Source organism: Myxocyprinus asiaticus, chromosome 30 (genome assembly GCF_019703515.2).
Source record: "Myxocyprinus asiaticus isolate MX2 ecotype Aquarium Trade chromosome 30, UBuf_Myxa_2, whole genome shotgun sequence".
NCBI lineage: Eukaryota > Metazoa > Chordata > Actinopteri > Cypriniformes > Catostomidae > Myxocyprinus > Myxocyprinus asiaticus.
In genome coordinates, this window is record NC_059373.1 from 26,800,136 (window position 1) to 26,822,460 (window position 22,325).

Genomic DNA, 22,325 nt, shown 5'->3' on the forward strand with positions numbered 1-22,325 from the left:
AAAGCAGTATATGGAGCGCAGCCGTTCCGGAAGTAAAAATCCCATTAATATTTTCCATAGGAAAACCGTAAGCGCTGAAGTTGTTAATCGATTGTAAATTCTTCTGCTTAAGCCATTAGTCCATGTTTTAGTTGAACTTGTATGCTTTGCTTGTATACTTTTAATCTTGTATATATCTGAATATTTTGCACTCTACTTTAAATGTATTGTTTCTATACTTGTAATCAACAACTTTAAATCAGCAGTTTCATATTTTACCATAGTTTTCATTCAGTTACGTCATTTACATTGCTCATAAAAGACATGAAGTACACAGTCTTGTACCTTTGTCTTTTTATCCAATTTTCAAATACTTTTATGGTTCAAATCAAAGTTTGTAATGTTGTGATTCACCTCGGAGCTGGTTGGTTTGGTTCATAAGGTGACAGTGAACTCTCAACAAGTCTCACAAAGTGAATCCCTGCTTCTTGCATACATATGTGGCTTTTGTTAACTCTTTAGCCTTTTTTCATTTTATTCATCTCTGCTCATTTCCCTTCTTCCTCCACCTATTGAAAATGTCAGACACACCAGCTTGCCAGTAGGGTGTGTTTGCCCATCAGTGACACATCGATCCTTAATGGTCCACTAATTATAGAGATTTCAGAATCAAATTTCTGCTGTTTACAGAGCCTAGGGCTGTCAAAGAGACAAGTTTGATCTCTCAGGACACCTATTTCAGTGCTATCTGTAAGGTAGTAGGGACACAATATGTGTTGTATTGTAAAATATCGCTTGCAGCAGCTAACTGGCTCATATCCTACGTAAATGTCATTGTTGCTGACTTGCTGACCTCTCATTTCTGTGCTGCTAACAAAATGTCTTTGCTTTTTCTCTACTCCTCTATGTCTTTTCTGTCCTCTCTTTCTGTCTCATACTCTCTGTTTCTCTCATTATCTCTTGCCCTCGCTGTGCTCGTAATGGTAGTTTGATGAGGAAAATGTGAGCATCCTTGATTGTCCTCTAACAGTAAGTGCTCTCTTGTTGTGCTGAACACTCTGTAGATGACGAGTGTCATTTAACTAATTTTTTCAGAGCTGTTTCTTTTTCTTACTTTTTTTTCTTTCTTTTGACGGGGGGGCAGAGTTACGCCTTTTGAAGAAGTTGTTCAAGTGTGTGTGAGAATTCAAGGTGAAACTTTGTTTTGTTTGATTGTAGGAGATGGCTCACATTCTAGCACAGAAGCAGCTGCGTTCAATCATTCTCAGTGTAAGTACATGGTATACAGTATATACTGCAACATTTTAATGCGTGGAATGGTAGTATGCCATTCCGAACTGACCCTTTGACTTTGTTTCATTTGCTGAATTTGGAATTGCAGAATACTTTACTACTCTTACTATTTCTACCAAATACTATTTATTTCTCTCTTTCCTTTCTTTTACTCTGTGAGATTCTGTCTTCCTACTATTCATATATTTCCAACAGGGTTCATATGGTCATAGAAAGCCTGTAAATATAATGGAATACATTTGAAACTGTTGGAACAATTTGGAACATGGAACAATTAAAGTTGTGATTTTCAGACTTAAGGGAAAAAAATATCATGGAGATTAATAAAATAATAAACAGTCATAGAAATTTCACTGAAGTATACAGTATATTATATAATATATTGGCAACACCAAGTTCATGAACTCGATTCCCAGGAAATCTGCAAGTTGCTTTAGATAAAAACGTCTTCCAAATGCATACATGTAAATATAGGCTCTTAAATATTTCATCACTTAGAAATCACTCTTTGTGATAGCAATCACCTTAAAGCAATTAAAACAAAAACAAATCTTTATTCATTAGTCACGAAAGACTGGAAAAATCATGGAAAATTAATTGGTCAAATGACGTACCAAATATAGGATGGGTTTAATACAATCTCCAGCCTTAAAGGGTTAGTTCACTCAAAAATGAAATGCCCTCATCATTTACTCACCCTCATGCCTCAGTATATAGTATATATATTTAAAAGATGTGTATGACTTACTTTCTTCTGCAGAATACAAATGTATATTTTTTTGAGAAGAATATCTCAGCTCTGTAGGTCCAAAAATCACACAAAGGAAACATCCATATGACTCCGGTGTTTAAATCCATATCTTCAGAAGCGATATGATAGGTGTGGGTGAGAAACAAATCAATATTTAAGTCCTTTTTTTCTTCTTCTAAATCTCCACTGTTTAGTTTCACTTTCACATTTGAAAGTGAAAGTTAAAGTGGAGAGTTAGGGTAAAAAAGGACTTAAATATTGATTTGTTTCTCACCCACACCTATTATATCGCTTCTGAAGATATGGATTTAAACACTGGAGTCATATGGATTACTTTTATGTTTCCTTTATGTGAATTTTAAAGCCACAAAGATCTGATCACCATTGACTTGCATTGTATGGACCTACAGAGCAGAGATATTCCTCTAAAAATCTTTGTTTGAAGAAAGAAAGTCATACACATCTGAGAAAGCATGAGGGTGAGTAAATGATGAGAGAATTTTCATTTGTGGGTGAACTTTCCCTTTAATATTTCCATTGTCTCTCTATTTCTTGTTTTCAGAATGTAATCAGGAGTAACAAACCCATAAATGATGAGATGGCCCACCAGCTTTATGTGCTGCAGGTCTTGACCTTTAATCTCTTGGAGGACCGCATGATGACTAAGATGGACCCGCAAGACCAGGTGTGTCTCTATCTATAAAAACTGTGATAAGTATCTAATCTCTCAAATATACTATCTAAGGGATAATGTAATGTCCTGCTTATTACAGGGCTACTTACAAATAAAGGGACATGAAATACAGATGAGTTTAAATTATTTTAAACAAGAAGAAAGTGAGAGTGAAATGTTGTGAAACTAGCAATGCTAATTAGGAAATTGGTTGCCTGGGACAATGAACAATTAGGGCAGTTATACAGTTTAATGATCATTAAACCATTTGACCTCAGTTTACTATTATTGATCAGTCAGAATCAATTATTCCAAAGAGCCTTGCAATAATATGTTTTTATACCTGTGTCTAGGCTCAGAGGGATATCATCTTTGAGCTGCGCAGGATCGCTTTCGATGTCGATTGCGATTCCAACAACAGTGGCAGCATTGAGAAGCGCAAATCTATGTACACCCGAGACTACAAAAAACTGGGCTTTATTGTAAGTTTACACATATTACACTGTTACACATTTTGCCAGCTGTTGATTGACAGTAATAGACAAATCTTAGTAATACTTCTAAAATTGTTCCTCACATGGCCCTCTGAGGTGTCATAACTAAATTATTAGGAATACATGGCACATTCAATAAACTCAATCAATAAGCAATCAGCAGTCAGAGCTCTTTTATAAGATTTGTGTGACACATTTCACATTAACAGAACATCCAGCACTCACTTAAATGCATTTGCACAGCAGAACCGTTCACCTCTTCAGTCTGGAGGAGAAAATGCCAGTCTATCATATTCTGACACTCTATCATGTTTCTCATGCAGGTTTTCAGCCAGCTGTGAATAAGCCACATCTACTGTAGGGCTGGGCATATATTGAATATTCATGTTAAATTCAATAATATTTTGTTAGTGAAGAAGATACTGTGTTTTCAAGAAGTATTGAGACCACATAGAAAATTCTTTTTAAAGCTCAAAATAACATTTTAGGATTTTGAAAAATTTAAAACAAAGAAGTTTTGGTGTAAATTGAAAAATAAATATTTAAGATTCTGCTCTATTTATAGGTCACTAATCAAATAAGCACATTTGTGACATTGACTATGTTAAGTTATTTGTACAGAAGGTTGCATTGAAGCACTGGAGATTGAAGATGCCCTTTGAAGCATTTACAAATCAGACTGATCTCACAGTGAAATTCAGAAACAGTAGTCTTATTTAGCTAAAATCAGTCTGTGCTTATCAAAATGCGAAACACTACTCTCAGTGGCCAATGCAGTAGGTGTTGTTGGGCATATGGGCATGTGTAAGCTACGTTTTCCAGGTGTAATGTCCACAGAGGGGCGCCAAAAGCAAATTGTTTTCAGCTGTACAGGCTGTAATAAAGTGAACAGGAATGCAAATTTTATAAACTGTACCCCCCAACCCAAACCCCAAATCTAAAGCAAACCATCAGTGGAGTAAACATTTTATGTTAGAGGGACAAATGCAACCTCCTAATTGCGCTCGTCACTGATTATGCGAACGTGATTACTTCCTGGTTTCAACAAAGGATCAGAACCCGGGTCTTCCACCCTTCTGACGCAACACTCTTCCAGCCACATCACATATTGAATATTGTCAAAATGCTAAAAGTAGTGAGATACCTTTGCCAGGGTTTGAGCTTAAGGAAATGAAAGCAGCAGGTAATATGAAAAAGGAGAGGCTGAAGCCGGTGTGAAAGAGAGCAGAGACAGCAGAAGGTCTGTGTGCATGTGTATTTCGGTCAGTAGCTTGAAGGGGAGCAAACCTGAAGTTGTCATGTGCCCCTAAACCCCTTCTGAGATTCACTAAGACCCCTTTCACAGTGCTGTGTGCTGCCTGAAGATAAGACCTTCCTTAAACTCCTCTAGCGGTGTTAACACCATCTCACATTACACACATATACACACACATTACATTTCCTATGCCACAGAGCAACCTGCCAAAAGACAGGTTGCTCTGTGGGGATCAGATGCTGTTACCACAGCGATTTAAAAGAAGTGTGGAGTTTGTTTTGTTGTTAAGTAGCTGAACAGAATGTGTTAAGACAGCAGTGTGTTAATGAGGACTGTGTTCCAACTCTCTCAGGGCACTGTCACATTGATGGATGGGAAATTGGTCCCTAGTGCACTCGCCACAGACATATGTGCTGGCAGTGGACAGTTTCTGGCAATTTTTGGAATGGAATACTAGCACAATGTTTATGACACAGTGCACATTTTATACAGTATACTGCATACCATTTTTAGAAAGTAGTAGTATGTGAAATAGTATTCAGTACTGTATGTTATGATGAAAATGTTTCAATTCTAAATAATGTACAGTGATGTCACTTTTTTGCATTTTAAATCTTTTTTATTTTATTTTAAATAATATCAAGCAATGTTTGGAATAGCATGCTACCTTACTACTGTTAAAGATGTCCTTATGGAATCTGTATCCATGGAATACACGGATGACCTACATTTGGAGAAAATGCAGTATACAACTGCAGCACACTGTTATGAGCTCAACATGACCTTCCATTTTCATGTGATGTATGAACTGGAAGTAATATCTTTCAGGCTATGTTTTTTTTTACATCATTATTTGATCAGACAGTCGAAGTTAAGGCATTTTATTTTGGGGGGGGGGGGGGGGGATTTTTCCCCTTTTTCTCCCAATTTGGAATGCCCAATTCCCAATGCGTTCTAAGTCCTCGTGGTCGCGTAGTGATTCACCTCAGTCCGGGTGGTGGAGGACGAATCCCAGTTGCCTCTGTGTCTGAGACAGTAAACCCGCGCATCTTATCACGTGGCTTGTTGAGCACGTTGCCACGGAGACATAGCGCGTGTGGAGGCTTCACACCATCCACCGCGGCAACCACGCTCAATTCACCATGTGCCCCACCGAGAACAAACCACATTATAGCGACCACGAGGAGGTTACCCCATGTGACTCTACCCTCCCTAGCAACCGGGCCAATTTGGTTGCTTAGGAGACCTGGCTGGAGTCACTCAGCATGCCCTGGGATTTGAACTAGCGAACTAGCGAACTCCAGGGGTGGTAGCCAGCGTATTTTACCACTGAGCTACCCAGGCCCCCGAAGTTAAGGCATTGTTAATCAAAACTTGAAAATTCAAACATGTCTTCTTATTCTACGAGGTGAAAACTGAATGGCATCCCCTAAACTGAGCAAGTATGGAGCAAGTATACTGTGTATAGTAGTTGAATTTTTGCATGCAAATTAATGGAATACCATGATAACCTACTACATTTGTCAAAATGTGCAGTATACAGTAGCAGTATACGCTACTCTAAATTCTGTATCCCTTTATGCAATAAAAATGAAAGGTCAAGTTTTGTGGCATAATGCATTTAAGTTCAGTGTGTTCTAGTTGCATGCTGCATATTTTGCCAAATGTAGTAGATCATCAAAGTATCCCATGCATGCAAAGTGCTGTGCACAGTTTCATACTGCATACTGCAAATATTGTATTAGTAGGATGGTAGAATGCCATTCCGAACATACATCCTGTCTCTTTCTCTCGCTACCTTTCTCTTCTTTCACTTTGTTACTCTCTCTCTCAGAGAAAATTGTCTGTTTAATAAATTGGTCCAGACAGCAATCTCTCTCTTGCCGTACCATTCTTCTGTAATCAGCTACGTGTCTGCTCTGCGGTTCTGCTCTTCAGCACCGCAGACTCACCAGGGTCCATCTGAAGGCCAGAACTTTCAAAAGACAGAATAATTGGCAACTCTAAATCCAGTCAGACAAACATAGAGCCCTCATCCTCAAAGGCAACCATCTTACATTGTCTGGAAAAAGCAGATTAGTTTGAAGTAGACAGGCGAATAGAGGGAGCAGATATCGTTGTCTTCACATTTGCAGAGCTTGCTGGGCCTTTGACATCCACCAGGGATAGACAAGGCTGTTTCAGAATCACAGAGCCTCTAAAGTTAAGTTTGAGCAGTGGAACCAATTTGAGACTTGTCTTATCTCGGTGCACCAACTCAAAATGCAATACAAGACTTTTAGTGCCATTACAATGCAAGTCATGAAGTCATGGCTTGAGGAACATGCACCTTTTAAGCCTGCTGCACGCTGTACGATTTTGCTTTCTGAGACGAATTTTGGGAATCTTAAAAGATTTATTTCATCGTAGGGCAAAATGGGCAGTCTTGGATTTGTTAGTGTGACATGCTCATCAATGGCCAATTAATTACCTTTGGGATGAATGTTAGGCTCTAACGAAGATCTTACAGAGATTTACTTTCTTTCTTGCATCAGAAATTTTGGTTTGGATTCCTGTGACCATAATAAAGATTAATTCGGACCACAGCAATTGTGACATGCAGTAATGTGTGCAAGTGACGTTCAGTTATAAGTGTTGATATTAGGTTGTCTCTATAATATACAACATTAACATCTTGGGCCCTATTTTAAGAGCTACTATGCCTTAGCGATACTTCATACGCACAAAGTCAGTGGGCATGGCCGTGAAGTTATGATATTTTCATGCAAGTCTAGGTGCAAGTGGGTCGGTGAAATAGCGCTGATGCAGCGCTAATGGGCTGGGTGAAGTGCAATTAAATTCTTAGCTCCTTTTCTTGTTATTGCACCATCTGCATCATATTATAGTATGTTCCATTCCCTATCAAGCAATGTCGATATAAATTAAGACAAATGAAGAATTTGGTAATGTAAATGGGCTGTATGTAATGCATTAGAAGAATAGAGATATGGACCATTAGTGTTAAAAATAGTCCTTGCTTTGAACTCCCTTTTTGTCTGCCATCAGTTTTGTTATGTATTCTTTATCGGCCTTTCTCACCTGTGTTAAAAGTGATTGATAGCTCACTTAATATCATCTGCTGGTGGAATTTCCAAACTGCAAATGCAGGAACTAGTTGAGTTTCTGTGCCAAGAATATACTTGCTCCTCAGACGTCTTAGCACAATGACCTTTGTCTCAGGAAAATAGCAAAGTGCGCTTTGCGCCACTTCATTAACATACAGTACACCCACAGTTTGCACGCATACACCTATCAAAATTACGTCTAATCTACTCCAGTGTTATTATCGTTAACGATGGATGGAAAAATCTGGAACTAAATTAAAACATATTTCATAACTCAAAAACTAACTGAAATAAATTAAAAATAACCTAACCTTAATGCATAGTATATTATAAAATTTGAAACCTTTACATCCTGCCTTCTTTAAACATGGAAATGACACCAGATGGCAGAAACAAAAGACAGCCCTGAGAATACATATTTTAATTACATCAGTTAACGCATTCACTTTGGCAGCCATACAATTCTAAAACAAAAATAAAGTAAACTGAAACTAGAAAACAGTGAAAACTAACGAAAACTAGACTAAATTGGAATGTCAAATGGAAAAAAGGATAAACAAATATCTCTGAAGACTAGCAGTCCATGAACTCTTTTGCCTAGCCACAGCTGACTCCAGATACTTGTCTGAACTTGTGATTTATAACGGCCAGTCAGCGCTGTCAATCATGACCAAAGTCTTGTCTACGATGTGTATCGTACAATCTGACATGATTGATGTTGCGCAGTCTGTGTTGTCTTTTACGGAAGGTCTCGCCTGGTCATATTGCCCAATATGACAAGCAACAATTGCAAAGAACCAAAAAGAATGTACAGTGTGCACCTCTCTTACTGTGTGTTCTTGTGTGTTTGTGTAGAATCACGTGAACCCTGCGGTGGACTTCACTCAGATTCCTCCTGGGATGTTGGCTCTGGATAACATGCTCTACTTTGCCAGGCACCATCAGGACGCCTATATCAGGGTAAAACACATGCTCACACACCTACAGAAAGGAGGTGCAGAATGGAGAAAACACTCAGTATTTATTTATAATCTGACAAGTGCTTAATTAGCACTTCTAAAGCTGAGCATTACCTCACCACTGCGGTGACAGTCCTGAGTCATACGATTACATTAAGATCCTATATGTTATCCTATATGAAATATTATTTCAATCTCATTTTTTTACTTATAAATCATACAATTTGTGCAAGAGTGCTGGAACAGGGTGCACTTCAAATATTCTTCCAGATCCCATTTGTGTCTGGTTCCAGAATGTTCCTTTGCCATTAATGCTAAAAAAAAAGAAGAAATCACAGTTCATTGATTGCATTTTTCAAAATGCTTCCTGCAACCCTCCACCTGCACACACACACACACACACACACACACACACACACACACAGAGAGCCTCAGTAAGAAAAGTGAAGTAGTGTTGATTGAGGACACTCCCTGTCCCCTCACATCAGCCATTAACTGTACTATTCCACTCCACTGCATCCACAGCCGCCTGCAGTGGTTCTGGAGCTGATCGCTTACTGCCCTCACACTATTGCAATACCCCGGTAAACACTAGGATATACAACAAGCACAGTATTGGGTAGTAATGGACTACATGTAATCCAGATTACATAATCAGATTACATAATTTAACTACTTGAAATAAGATTGTTACATTTTAAAATGTGCATAATCAAATCAGTTACTTTTTATGGATTACATATCTATTACATTAAAGATATGCTAAAGGGTAAAAGTAATCAAAATCTAAAAGTTATCAGATTAGACTATGTTACTGATACAATTTTTTTGTTGTGTAATCAGTACCAGATTATATTCTGAAGTAATCTACCCAACACTGCCTATGCAATACCCCAGTACACCCTAGAATACCCCAATAAACATAAGGGCTCTGTTAGGACCCTCACAAATAGTCAAGACAGATTGGTGTTTAAACCTGGTATTAATATGCGTCTCAAATGCATCTACAGTGACAGCATATCTTTGAGGGGAGGGTCTTGATTTTGTGTCTACATACATCTCTTAAACCCCACTTACACCTGGTATTAACATTTGTCTCAGGTGATCCTATCAGGGTGGCCAGTGCTAAATACAGGTGGAAACAGGGTCCAAAATGGCATTTAAAACAGTTCCGTGAAGCCTTGTGCATTTGTTATTAAATGATGGACTTTTTCGATCAGGCTGTTGTTTTCTTTTAAAGCTGTACCTAAGCTTCAACCAAAGTTGGCGTACTGATTAATTGCCACAGAGTAGGTGGCCCTTTAATGTTATCTGGGATGCATCAGGTCACATTAGTGTTTACAATGTCGTTAGTCACTGCCGAATGTGGTTTGAGTGATTGGATCACAATGCAACTTTACATTTGAAAGTGCATTTGAATCTTTTTACACCTGCATTGAGCACTGTCCACTTTGAATCAGGTCAACTGAGATGAGTAAACGGGCCTACCTGTAGAAAACCCTCACACAATGTACCTGGAGAAACAATATCACAGTGTTGTTTGTTGCAGCTTTAACTCTTAAAGCTAGAGTATGCAATTTATACAAGAAGCATTTTTTGTACTTTTTGTATACTATTTTGTTATATAGTCTCTTTGCATCCTGACAGCAATCAATAAATCAAGTGCTCTGATAAAAAAAATAAATTAAAAAAATCCATTATCTGTGGCAGTCACAGGCCTGTAAAAGGCCAGTCCAATCATTTCATTCGGCCCGAATGCAATGATTGGATGGTCTACCTGCTTGTCTAACTATGTACCTGCCTACCTCTGCACACTCTGCCCTTGCACTCAATGGTGTGAGTTGGGGGTGGGACTATCTGACTGTTTGAACAACTGCAGGCAAGGGGTGTATTCAGAAAGCTGTTTTAAAAACAACGTTTATTTTTGCAATTCCGTTCAGTGGCGCTAGTGTCGCAGAAATTACATACTCTAGCTTTAAATGCGTGGTCATTTCCCAAACACTTAAATATTTGGGTCTTTAGAGACCCGTCACTTATATCTATACCAAAATAGATGTACAAAATTCCCAAATAGTGTAAGTCCTAAATAGTTTCAAAATACTTTGAGACAATTAGAAAATAATAAAATGAAATATATTTTGATGTTTTAATTTCCATAAATTAAAGAGATAATGCAACAAATCAGGATACATCTAGAACAGGATTAATTATTTTCACACTGAAATGTCATGAGATGCAACTGGCTGTCAAATACATATTGAGTTACACATAACACATAATCTACACATAAGCTACACATAAGTTACACATACATTACACGGATGTATTTTCTCAGGCGCTTATTGAGTCTAAATAGATGCATAACTTGATGCATAACTTTTCATAACATTATTTCAGTAGTACACCTAAATGACAACAGTCATATTATACTTTTCATATGTTGTATTTGCTATAGTTTACTTCCATGTTATTTCTTTATCAAACAGCAATGTCAAATGTAAATCAAGTCAATCGCTGAAGCATCAGCGCCACCTTGAGTAACAAATAGCATGTATAATATGTATGTGAGGGATGTGCCGGAAGCTGAATCTTATTCAGAAATGCACGAATAATGACTTCAAAACGAATAACGGATTCATCCGAATAATATAACAAATATTCGTATGACTGATTATCCAAGAGGCATAAGGATAAAGCGACATTTTGAATAAACATATACAAAATTACAAAGAAATTATGAATCTGTACAGCCAATATTTCTAAAGTGTAAACCTTATGAATGAAAATGCACACGTTGTGATTTCAGATCGGATGGGAGCTGTCTCAACTCAGTTTGTGGTCTCTGTTAATTGTGCGTGTCTGGAGCTTGTCAAGTGTAACATTAATTAAGAGACTACATCATATACACATTCCACTTCTTGAAATGTCTTTGTTAATGTATCACACAATTTACACATAGTGATTCCCATGTATTTATTTATAGCCTAAACCTGAGCGTGATGTTAAATTCCTGACCTGAAGTGATGATTTAATGTCGGAGCTCGTCTATCCGTCTCTTAAAGTTGACCACAATTATATCCACATAAGCGATTAAGGAAATTATCTGGTTAAGACTTTATTCTGAAAAAAAAAAAATAAAAAATACATAAAAATGCTCCATAAAGATTTAAATGCTCCATAGAGTATTCATCTATTAGGAATATTCCTCCTTATGTAAGAGAAGAAAATGAAACATACTCCGTCTTTTTTTTTCTTTAAACTGTGCTACCTCTGGTAAGGCGCTATATAAGTTTTGCATTATTATTATTATTATTATTATTATTATTATTATTATTTAACTAAATAATACGATAGTATACTACTTTATTCATCAACAGCAGCAAAGACATAGATCAGTAGTAACAAACAGAACAATAGCAAAACAGTAAATGCTACATAATACAATAATAAATATGAAAAAAGACAAAAAAATTACAGTAAATAATCAATCACCATCATCATACTGCAGTAATAATAATAATAGAAATGTACAAATTAACTTGCAGAAATGTTATGTAAGCATGGCAGACAGTGTTAATTTCTGTAAAAATCACAGTCCTTGTAAATCACATCACATGCACACGCACACACACACACAATGTCATTCCATATATATCAACAACCTTGCTGCTCATAATATTGCTAATCAATGCATACAACCCAATATGTTAAAATAGTAAAAAAACATAACAATTTATACAGTATATACACAATTAAAACAGTGTGCTTGATGTGTATACTCTACTGTGTATGCTTCAGTGCAGTGTACTGTTGTACATCCTAATTGCTGCAGATATAAAAGACCTAAAGTAGCATTCTTTCTTACATCGAGGAGGAATCAGTCTCCTATTAAATGTGCTCTTCTGTGCAACAACAATGCTGTGTGATGTGTGAGCGGTGTTGTACATAATGGCTGAGAGCTTAGCCAGCATTCTTCTCTCCATCACCACCTCTAGGTGGTCAAGACTGATCCCCAAAACAGAGCTGGCTTTCCTTATCAGTTTGTCCAGTCTGTTCAAGTCACCATCCCTAATGCCGTTCCCCCAACACACAACAGCATAAAAGAGTACTGCTGCCACCACAGACTCATAGAAGGAATGGAGCATTACCCCCCGAACTCCAAAAATCTCAGCCTCCTCAAAAAAAGAGTGTCGGCTCTGGCCTTTTTTTATATACAATGAACGTGTTGGTAGCCCAGCTCAACTTATTGTCTAAGTGCACTCCAAGATATTTATAGGAGGTAACTATCTGAATGTCCTCCATATTTAGTGGTGTCTTATCGTAAAAATTCCTGATAGACTTACGGGACTGTCACCTGTTTGTAGGCTATATTGATTTTATTTGAATTTATTTTAATGTTTAAATTTGTATTTATTATTCACTGCAAAATGTGTGCTTGACATTTCACATTTTGCTTGACACCTCCTGCCTCCAGAATAATGTTGTTATACATGCACAGATAAACGAAATTATTATTATTGTTATTTTTATTATTAGGCTATTATTATGAATAGGCATATACAATCATATTTTATTAATAGAAACTATAAATGTAAGTGTAACAGTTAAAATTGGGCATTTCATTTAGTTTTGACGCACTTCCGGTTCAAGCCCCGCCCACACCCGGTTCTATCCAAATACAAAGACAGATACAGATAATTTTGTCATATGAATAGATACAGATACAAATATAGATAATGGCTTGGGTGCACACCCCTATTGTATGTGTACACTCATAGTATAAAATACTGATAATTCACCATTGTTGATAATTCATTGTTGTACAGAAAGTCAATGTGATATAGTATTTATTTGTATGAATATAGTTCTCATTTCTCTTGTAATAAACAAAGAAATAGATATCCTATGATAGTAAAATTAAATAGATATGAAATAATCATAAAAAAAGAAAAACAAACGACACTAGGGTCTCTAATGACACACTGATACACTGTTGGTACTTAAACCATTATAATTTTTTCTTTTTTGCAATTTTGGCAAAACTATTTTTGTTACACTATTTATAAGAGATAGATTTAGGAATACTAAAGAGGTGTGGGCACAACTCCAAAAAAATGGATGAGGTCCCGTGTCTCTAAAGACCCGAGGTATGCATTTAAGGGTTAATAGAAATAAAGTGTAACAGCTCCATTTGTTGCACTCTTATGACTAGTTAAGAGTTTGTTTGAGTAAGGTGAAAGCCTTTACGTCTGTTTGTGTTTTTTACAGATTGTTCTGGAGAACAGCAGTCGAGAGGACAAGCACGAGTGTCCGTTTGGTCGCAGTAGTATTGAACTGACAAAGATGCTGTGTGAGATTCTCAAAGTGGGAGAACTTCGTAAGTGTGATCAAGTTTAAATTCAGCGTTTATTTACCAGTGACATGTACCAAATCTTTCTTGGTTTGTTTGTTTCTTTGTTTCTTTCTTTCACTGTTTATCACTCAAACAGTGAACAGTTGCCAGCTGAGAAGATAAAAGCCAACATTAGACTTTATAATTGTTCAGGAGTTCATAAATTAATGAAGTGCCTAATGTTTACCATCTTCCACCTCTGCATTGTCTGGACTTTTAAGACTGTCTTTTTTTCACAAGTTGAGGCTGCAACTATGGGTAATAACTGACCTGAACTAATGAATGGGGATTCAGACTAGTCTCTTACTCAGCCTCTATGCTGAATGCTTGGTTATGTGTGCTGTCGACCTTGCACGTAGAGCGGAGATGTAATGAAAAGTGGCAGAGAGAGAGAATATATATGGAGGTGAGCAGGACAGAGAGGTGTGGGATGGATCTCGATGGGCAGCACCGTGAGATGTAATTTGTGTGACCTGTAAAAACAATGACTCATTGATGACTGTGTTTAAAAACTAGAGTAGAAGCATATTTATCACTAGATCCACAATTGGCTTAAGAAAATGTGAGTGGTGCTTGCCTGTTCTGGATGAGTCATGTGCAGAAGTTTAATACTTTGGGTTAGGGGTTTAAAAAAGATCTAACTCTATTTTTGAGCTATAATGATAATGATGTTTTCCTCAGCAAACACCACTTATACTGTAAATGCACATTTATTCTCACTCTGGATCCGAGATCAGATCTTTTCAAATACTGAAAAACTGCCTCCTTGACTGCCCTCATCAGTGACAATCTCATTGTGGGAAGATCCAAAACAAAGAGGCTCCTCTTCATTCTTGTGAGTGCTGAGGTGTAAAACACACCTTTAAATCTGTTGTTTTATTCAGTCATAAATAATTTAGTGCAGCACAGTTTGGAAAGAAATTCACAACAAATTATTCTGTCAAATCATCATGGTCTTCAATTGCTTATAACAGTGATTCATCACATTTAATAAGCACAATATTGAAAGAATAATGAGCATTCAGCAAAGCTTTTTATTGTTTAAAATGTGGTATTCTGATTCAGGTTATCAGAGACGGGTTATTAACACAACTTCACTGACAGCTTCTTGAGTGTTATTGAATGGCAAGCAAGTTCTCGGTGGAGATCGTCTCTACCACCCTGTCATCGGAAGCTTAATTAAAAGAACTTGCTGAGGAAGTTTAATGTAATTCCTCATTTAGTGGTAATGTGTGCCTTTCAAAGCCAGGGCTGAGTGAGGACACTGCTGTTTAAATGGGCTCCTTTTCAGAGAAGAACATGGCTTTCACAGACTCTCTTTAGTAAGTAGTCATTTGGCAGAAACTTTTATCCAAAGCATTAACAGTGCACTTATTGACCTTAGTCAGGGTTGATGCCATATTTGATTCGAATACGAATGAAAAATGAGGCTGTGAGTGTGAAATGTACAGCCAGTTCTGTTATGTACCTTGAAAATACAGTGGCCCCAAAAATGATTTGTACATTTAAGCCACACTTAAAAATAAATGAATGTCTTTGCATTGTACACCAGAATGTTAAACCAAGTGGCAATTATTTTAAAGAAATACAAAAATAATTTATGTTCAGATTTCAAATGAGTTTCTTTAGGTTTCAAATGATAAAACAATATTGTTAAAACAATATAAATATTAATAATATATTAATATTTATAAAATAAATATTATTTCATAAATATATAATAAAATTATTACATATTATACATTTGAAATATTATAATTGTATATTATATTATAATGTAATAATGTAATGTTATATTTAATAATATATTATAATTAAATATTATAATATTTTTTAATTATTAAAATGATTAAATAAATACTATTCAGATAAACAGTATTTATTTTAGTTTATAAAATAAATATTGATAAAACAATATTGACAAGATAGGATAAGGACAAAAAGTATTTGGACACATAAAATTGCCTTTTATGAATCACTTTCAAATCCTCGTTCACACTTAAGTAAAGCTGCGGTGGGCCTGGAGGTCTGTGATATTCTCTGCTGCAATGTTTCTCTCAGACTGTGTATGTGCGTCAGATTGTGCACTCACCAGGAAGAGCTCCAAGCCATGTCACACCTGTGAAAGCCTTGGAGACCACAACAATGGTGCAGATGATTGCTCATTTAGGTTAATTAAAGTTTTTTAACTCTTGTTTTAGCTTTGAAGTCAACATTTCCTTCAAAATTTGCTGTCACGGTACACTGTTGTAGGCAGACAATTCCGCTTGAATTATCTCTCAGTACTCTTTTAATTTACCCTGCCAGTGATAGGTTTTTTTAATGTCATTTCCCACATCACATTTAAATATGTTTTATGAAGCTGTGGCATGAGTTTCTGTTTGACCAGCTCTCTCCTCAGCTTTCATGAATTATGTATCAGGAGGCCAGGTGTCCCAGCTTCACCTCCTCTCAGAGAACCACTGAAAGTTGTATAGCCAGCCATGTTTTCCCAGCAAAAGCTTTAATAGAATCTGTGGTGGTCAGGCGCCACGCAATGGCTTCCTATTTAAGCCTCTAAAAAGGTGTATCTAATATTTATGAAGATAATCAAAATGGCTACGAGCTGAAATGTCCTTGCTTATGGATTTATGGTGTTATTGCACTTTTAAAGGAGGAATAGAGTGTGCTTCAGAGCGGTTACACCTCCATGACCAAACTGACATATTAATGATGGAGACTATTTATGGCTTGAGCTCTGAACTGTGAATAATTTGGCCAACTAGAGAGTTCAAGTTAATGAATAAGAATCCCAGTAAGCAGATGTATGTAGCAGAGACGTCTGTGAAAAAGTACATCATCTGGAAAGCATTGTGTTCTATTTTAAAGTTCGTATTTGTGAACAAACATCTGATAAACATCTTACATAGATCTGATTCATATGCAACAAACAGTTATTCTAAATGATGCAAAAACGTCTGCTGAATTTTATTTTAACATCCAACAAATTGTTGGTGAGAAAATGGTCTCAATTTGGGTGTTGCAATGCAGTAGCTAAGGTTTTTAAATTTGGTTTTTAGCATGTTGCATTATGTTTGCTAAGGTGGTATGGATGAATAGTAGGATGTTTCTAACTGGCTCAGGTCAAAATAGCCCACTTCCAAGTCTCTGATATTCTAATTACTAGATATTGCTTGTCAATGGAAGTCAATTGGATTATTCACCCTTTTATATCATCTGCTAGGCAAAAATAGCCTGAGAAAAGAAAAAGCACACCTTTCCTCAAGAAGCCACATAGATTAAGGCAACATTTAGGTTATAAGAACGGTGCTGTACAAGTTACAAACCAAAGTTTAACACTTGGGGTTAGTGATTTCATCAGACCCTTAAGTATGAGAAATAACTATAGTAATTTTTTTCTCTCGCAAACATTACTATTAGAATAGACATCTCAACGTGCATGTATGTAATCCAGGACGGAACAACGGCAAATTCTGAACTTTTGTAGTTTGGGTCTGTAAAATTCAAATCACAGACATGTCAGCTGGAGGCCCATGTTTCTGATTCCACTGAGACAGATCCCTGCAGATGGCGTGTAGGATAACACAGTATAAAGAAAAGGCTTGTCTGCATCTGTCCGCATCATCTCACCTCTCTCGGATTCTTGACATCCTTGCTGCTACAGCGTCAGCTCCCTACTGAGATATGGCACACTTTTAAAATCAGCACATGGGGCCATGCCTTGACAAGCCTGTGCAATGCCCGAGGGATCACCCGTGGATGAATCCAGAAGACCACACCTTTTGCTTTAGTTGTTACCAAAATGCATACTGTGGGTTCTTCAAAAGTGCTCCTCTCTGCATCTTCATGAAGCTCCCCCATGTCTTGTTATCCACTAAAGTGCATTGTATAGTCACAAAGGTTAACGAGGACTAAATTTTGAACCGAACCAGTGGGGCCAATTGACCCTTCGCTAAGCTCCGCCCCCTTTGGTTATGTTTGCCCGCTCTGACAAGCTCTGCAGAACTCCCCATAGGAATGAATGTGAGATTGCCATGAACCGATCGTTTTTGGCAAAATATTCTTATAAACGGAATGGATAATATTATTACGTGGGCTGAAATTAAGAGTTTGTGAAGAAATTGTAAAGTAGGCTATATTTATCTGACTTTTTTTGTAAATTAAATTGTTAAATTACACAGTAGTTTGATTGAAAACTGGAGACTGTGAATCAATATTGAGGTAAGTGTTTATCAGTCACTTTAGTCACTTTTTGGATCATTTTGATAAAATCCTGCTTAAAACTTCTCAAACACATTACTTCCGTAGGCTCTCAATGTAAAAAGGCAAACACTTGTCAGAGAAATGGCGGCAGGGCAACAGTTGCTAAAATAGGATTGGCCAGAAACGCTTTTAAGCAGAAACGCTTAGCAAAGGGTCAATACCCGGGGCTTCGGACTTCCGTTTCTCTATGTTCCGGACCAAATCGCGCCCAGCTGACCGCGTTGCCTTTCTGAGTATACTCTTCTGACCGCGGGCGAGTACGAACCCGTTCGACACATGCCTACCGCAGCTGGTTTGTGATACTCTTTTTGTAGCCATTGGCCAGCACATGCGCAGACGATGCGCACAGACGAGGACCATGTCTGTGGGTCAAGAAAATCTGGGCCACACGGTGACTGTGCTGATGCCGACATTTGCATCGCACTTACTGTGCGCTGAGCGATCAGCAACACGGAAAACCGAAGTACTATATACTCAGACCTTAAGACTGCCCAAAGAAGCTAAACACCAGGAACATACAGTGCAAGCTGTCCACTTTGGCCAATAAACCTTCAGCATGTACAAGCCAATGCCTTCAGTTGATCCTTTAGGGTGCTGGCCACATACTGTTTGAATGTTCAAAATATCACAGCGAAAACCAATGTTTTGTTTTACCAACTATAAACCCATCATATATGTAGACTACTATTTAGTCATTAAATGTTGGCCAATCTAAGAAGATTTAATTTTAACCAAATTGCCCTGGAAGTAAACATTGTTCTCCTCTGAACAGAAGCTTGAAATAGTTAAAGATGTCAGTACTGACAGGTTGTACTATTGTAGTTTCTCTGTTTTGCTTTAGCTCTGCTAAGTAATAAGACCACTCATGACACAATGCACAAATGCTGACAAATATACAGACAAAGTGGGCAATTACATGGAGAGCGATGGACGCTAGAGAGCTAAATTGAGTTGAATGGAAATTTACATTGACTTTGAAGTGATCCCTGCGGCTTAGTTAAATTATAAGGTCCTAAAGCAGCTCAAAGAGGTTCAAAGAACCACTTACATACTATATTTTATCTAGCTGAAGTTTTGAAAACAGCAGTTTAAAGAGAGTGTTGGAGGGCATGTTTGTCTGGTGGAATAAAACTTATTCCAAACTGGAGCCAATTGAAGACGACAAGCGGAAGATTCAGAATGCTGCCAGGTCTTTTCAGAACAGGTATGAATTAGGATTTTTAACGATTAATCAGTTGTTAATTATTTGCCGTGAATAATGTAAAGGATTAAGAATAGTAATTAAATAAACAAATAAATTGAGAAGTATATAAAGCATCCATGATGGCAATTCAGTTAGAAGCTTTAGGATCGTGGCAGAGCCGACCTTCCTTGAAGCCGGGTGCACACTGTACGACTTTTACAGAACTTTACGATTGTTGCTTGTCAGACTGTACAATATGATCCCAGCCAAATCTTGGGTAACAGCCATGGCACTCTTTGCGACATCATGGCCTCATTTACATATTGCATTAATATGCTTTTCGGTGATCGGATTGCAATAGGATAGCACTTGACTACATTAAATGACAGGTGCAATGCACCCAAGATGCATTGTGATCAGATCATGATCAGATCATTGAAACCACATTCGGAGGTGGTCAGGAACAGATTCTGACCACATTCAAAGAAGGTGTAAATGCAAATCCATTTTCTTTTTCCGGATACAACTACATAAGTTACTAATTATGTGATGAGGTAACACTACAGTCATCCGTTGTTATAGTGCTGCATTGTGAGTTCTTGCCATTTTCTATTTATTCTGCCATTGCAATGTGAAGAACACAGCAGACGCTGGCATTTTGCAGTCTTGTCAACCAAACAATAAACAATATCCCATGAATTATTCTATTGGAAAACATTTGGAATATCTCCTCTCTATCCTTAAATCCCCAATCGCTAACAGTCTAATCTCCCTCCTGTTTTCTATTTACTATGGCTGTCTTAAAACCTAGTAAGCTGCCTATCTAGGCATCATTTTTGGGCATCATACGTCTTGGATGAACCACCCTATGATGGACAAACAGGCTGTCTAGGTTTCAAGATGCGACCAGTGTGACTCGTGTGAAACCAGGCATCACTCAAGCATTTCAGATAGGGAGCATTAGAAATTACAAAGCTCTGAACGAGAGATTAATATAATTAAATTTGCTTCAGTGACCCGAAAAGATTTAGTGGCTGCCAAAAATGTTCAATGAAGGAAAAACCCTGACCGTCAAAGTGATGGAAAACATTTGGATTATCCATCAATGTTTTTACAATTAGCTTAAAGATGGAGACTTTTCAGTTACCACACTCTCTCATATGTAAGTTGTGTTTTGTCGGCACTGTCTCTTTAAGAAAACCGGCAGTTCTATAAAGAGCGTCTGTAAATGAGCACATACAGAGCTGTTCAGCTGTGCTGTCAATTTGTAGGCAAATCCGGAAGGCTAATTTTAGATTCATGAATAAAGTAAGGTCTGTGGTAAATATTACTTAAAGATACGTTTTGTTCTACAACATAAATTACACACTGTCATACCTCAAACGTTAAGTTTACCATGTTTTTTTCTGTAAAAGTATGTTGCTTTAATGCTGCTTCAAATGTAAAGTTTTATGACTAGCTAATCTGTATGGTGTTTTGACTGTATTTTTGACATACTATATATTGTGCATAGTAATTTTGTTATATTTCTGTAAGTTATGAAAACAGAACAGTTTAAATCTGTCAGCAATTTAAAAGTCACTCGTTAGTAAAAAGTTTCTAAGCTTAAAAATAACACCTATTTTATGTTGGTCAAGCGAGTTATTAATTAATATGATTATTAATTCAAATAAATGAATTCAAACTCCCTGTTAACCATTAATAGATTTGTATTCATTAACATCATTAATGGTCAATTAAGGATTAAATTAAAATGAAATTAAAAAAATTTGATAAAAAAGAGGAGACAAGTGTTTTTTTTTTGTTGTTTTTTTTTCATGCAAAATAGATGAGTTAACAGATGTCAGCATTTCACCCACATACTTATACACTCGTGTGCACATGTACAAACACAGAGGTAGAGCTCCAACAGAACATCTGCTTTGCTTATATTACACAGTTAGATCCTGTGGTGAAATTAATGGCTATTCAATCAGATTGGCAGCTGTCTCAGGCCTCATCTGCCATGCATTGGCTTGTTTTATCACATTGTCAAACCTTCCTTGAGTAATAACTCTCCTTATCTGCTCGACTTCTTTCCAGTTAATACTGCTCAACTGCCAATCTTGATGCCCCCTTCTTAAATGTTAGGAGTATTTAACATATGCTGGTAAGACAAAAATATGAAATTAAAAAACATGTCAAGGCCAGTTGTAGCAGACCTTTGGAGAAAAAATGCACCCCCCAAAAAGAAGAAAATGCTGTCATGATCAAATTTCAAGTAAATTTTATTTGTATAGCGCTTTTCACAATACATTTTGTTTCAAAGCAGCTTTACAGAAAGTCATGCTGTAATGTCTTAAGTGTCTTCATTGAGCAGTTTCATTTGAAAACATCATTGAAAATAAAGCCTTAAACATTATTTGTATTTAGGCCCTCAGTGAGCAAGCCAAAGGTGACTGTGGCAAGGAAACTCCATAAGATGTTAGTGGAAATGATGACAAGAGTTTTAATTTTTTGTTGAACTATAGCTTTAATTCCCTCAATGTCACAGGCCTGTGCTTTGACTGCTTGCAGTGCTTCTTTCATTACTTCTGCTCTGAAGAGCCTTCCCTCTGTCTTGAGGAGCCAGGTTGTCATCTATCACTGTACATTCATCAGTTCATCACAGCCCTTGCATTAAAGGTGACCTCCCATGTCCCATGCTGTCATCTTTCCTCAACATCTCCGTGTTCTCTGTGTGATTGCATGTTTCCTACGGGTCCTTCAGTCTTGTACTCACTTGTGTGCCACTTTTTGATTTGTTTATTTCCTCATCTAAGAGGCATCTGTGTGTTTTCCTGTTGCCTTCCATAATTAGCAGTGGCAGAACATCAGAAGACATCAGTGGCAGAAGATTCTGTCAGATTTAGAGTGACGCACACATAGGCACGGGGTGGCCCATTCACTGTCAGTCCTAAACTCTTCTCACCTCACTGCAGATGCTCTAGGACAGGGGTA

General features: G+C 37.2%; 1 protein-coding gene across 4 annotated transcripts in view; it reads left to right on the top strand.

Annotated features, from left to right (window-relative positions):
- The window catches only part of LOC127420648 (engulfment and cell motility protein 1), a 150,625-nt gene that overhangs the window by 80,267 nt on the left and 48,033 nt on the right, over positions 1-22,325 (top strand). For all 4 annotated transcript variants that reach the window (XR_007893842.1, XM_051663066.1, XM_051663067.1 and 1 more), the window contains 5 exons: positions 1,198-1,248; positions 2,586-2,708; positions 3,050-3,178; positions 8,405-8,509; positions 13,777-13,885. Coding sequence is in view for 3 of the 4 variants with exons in the window: in XM_051663066.1 (XP_051519026.1) it covers positions 1,198-1,248; positions 2,586-2,708; positions 3,050-3,178; positions 8,405-8,509; positions 13,777-13,885 (517 nt within the window). In the remaining variant the exon portion in view is untranslated. The remainder of the gene's footprint in view (positions 1-1,197; positions 1,249-2,585; positions 2,709-3,049; positions 3,179-8,404; positions 8,510-13,776; positions 13,886-22,325) is intronic.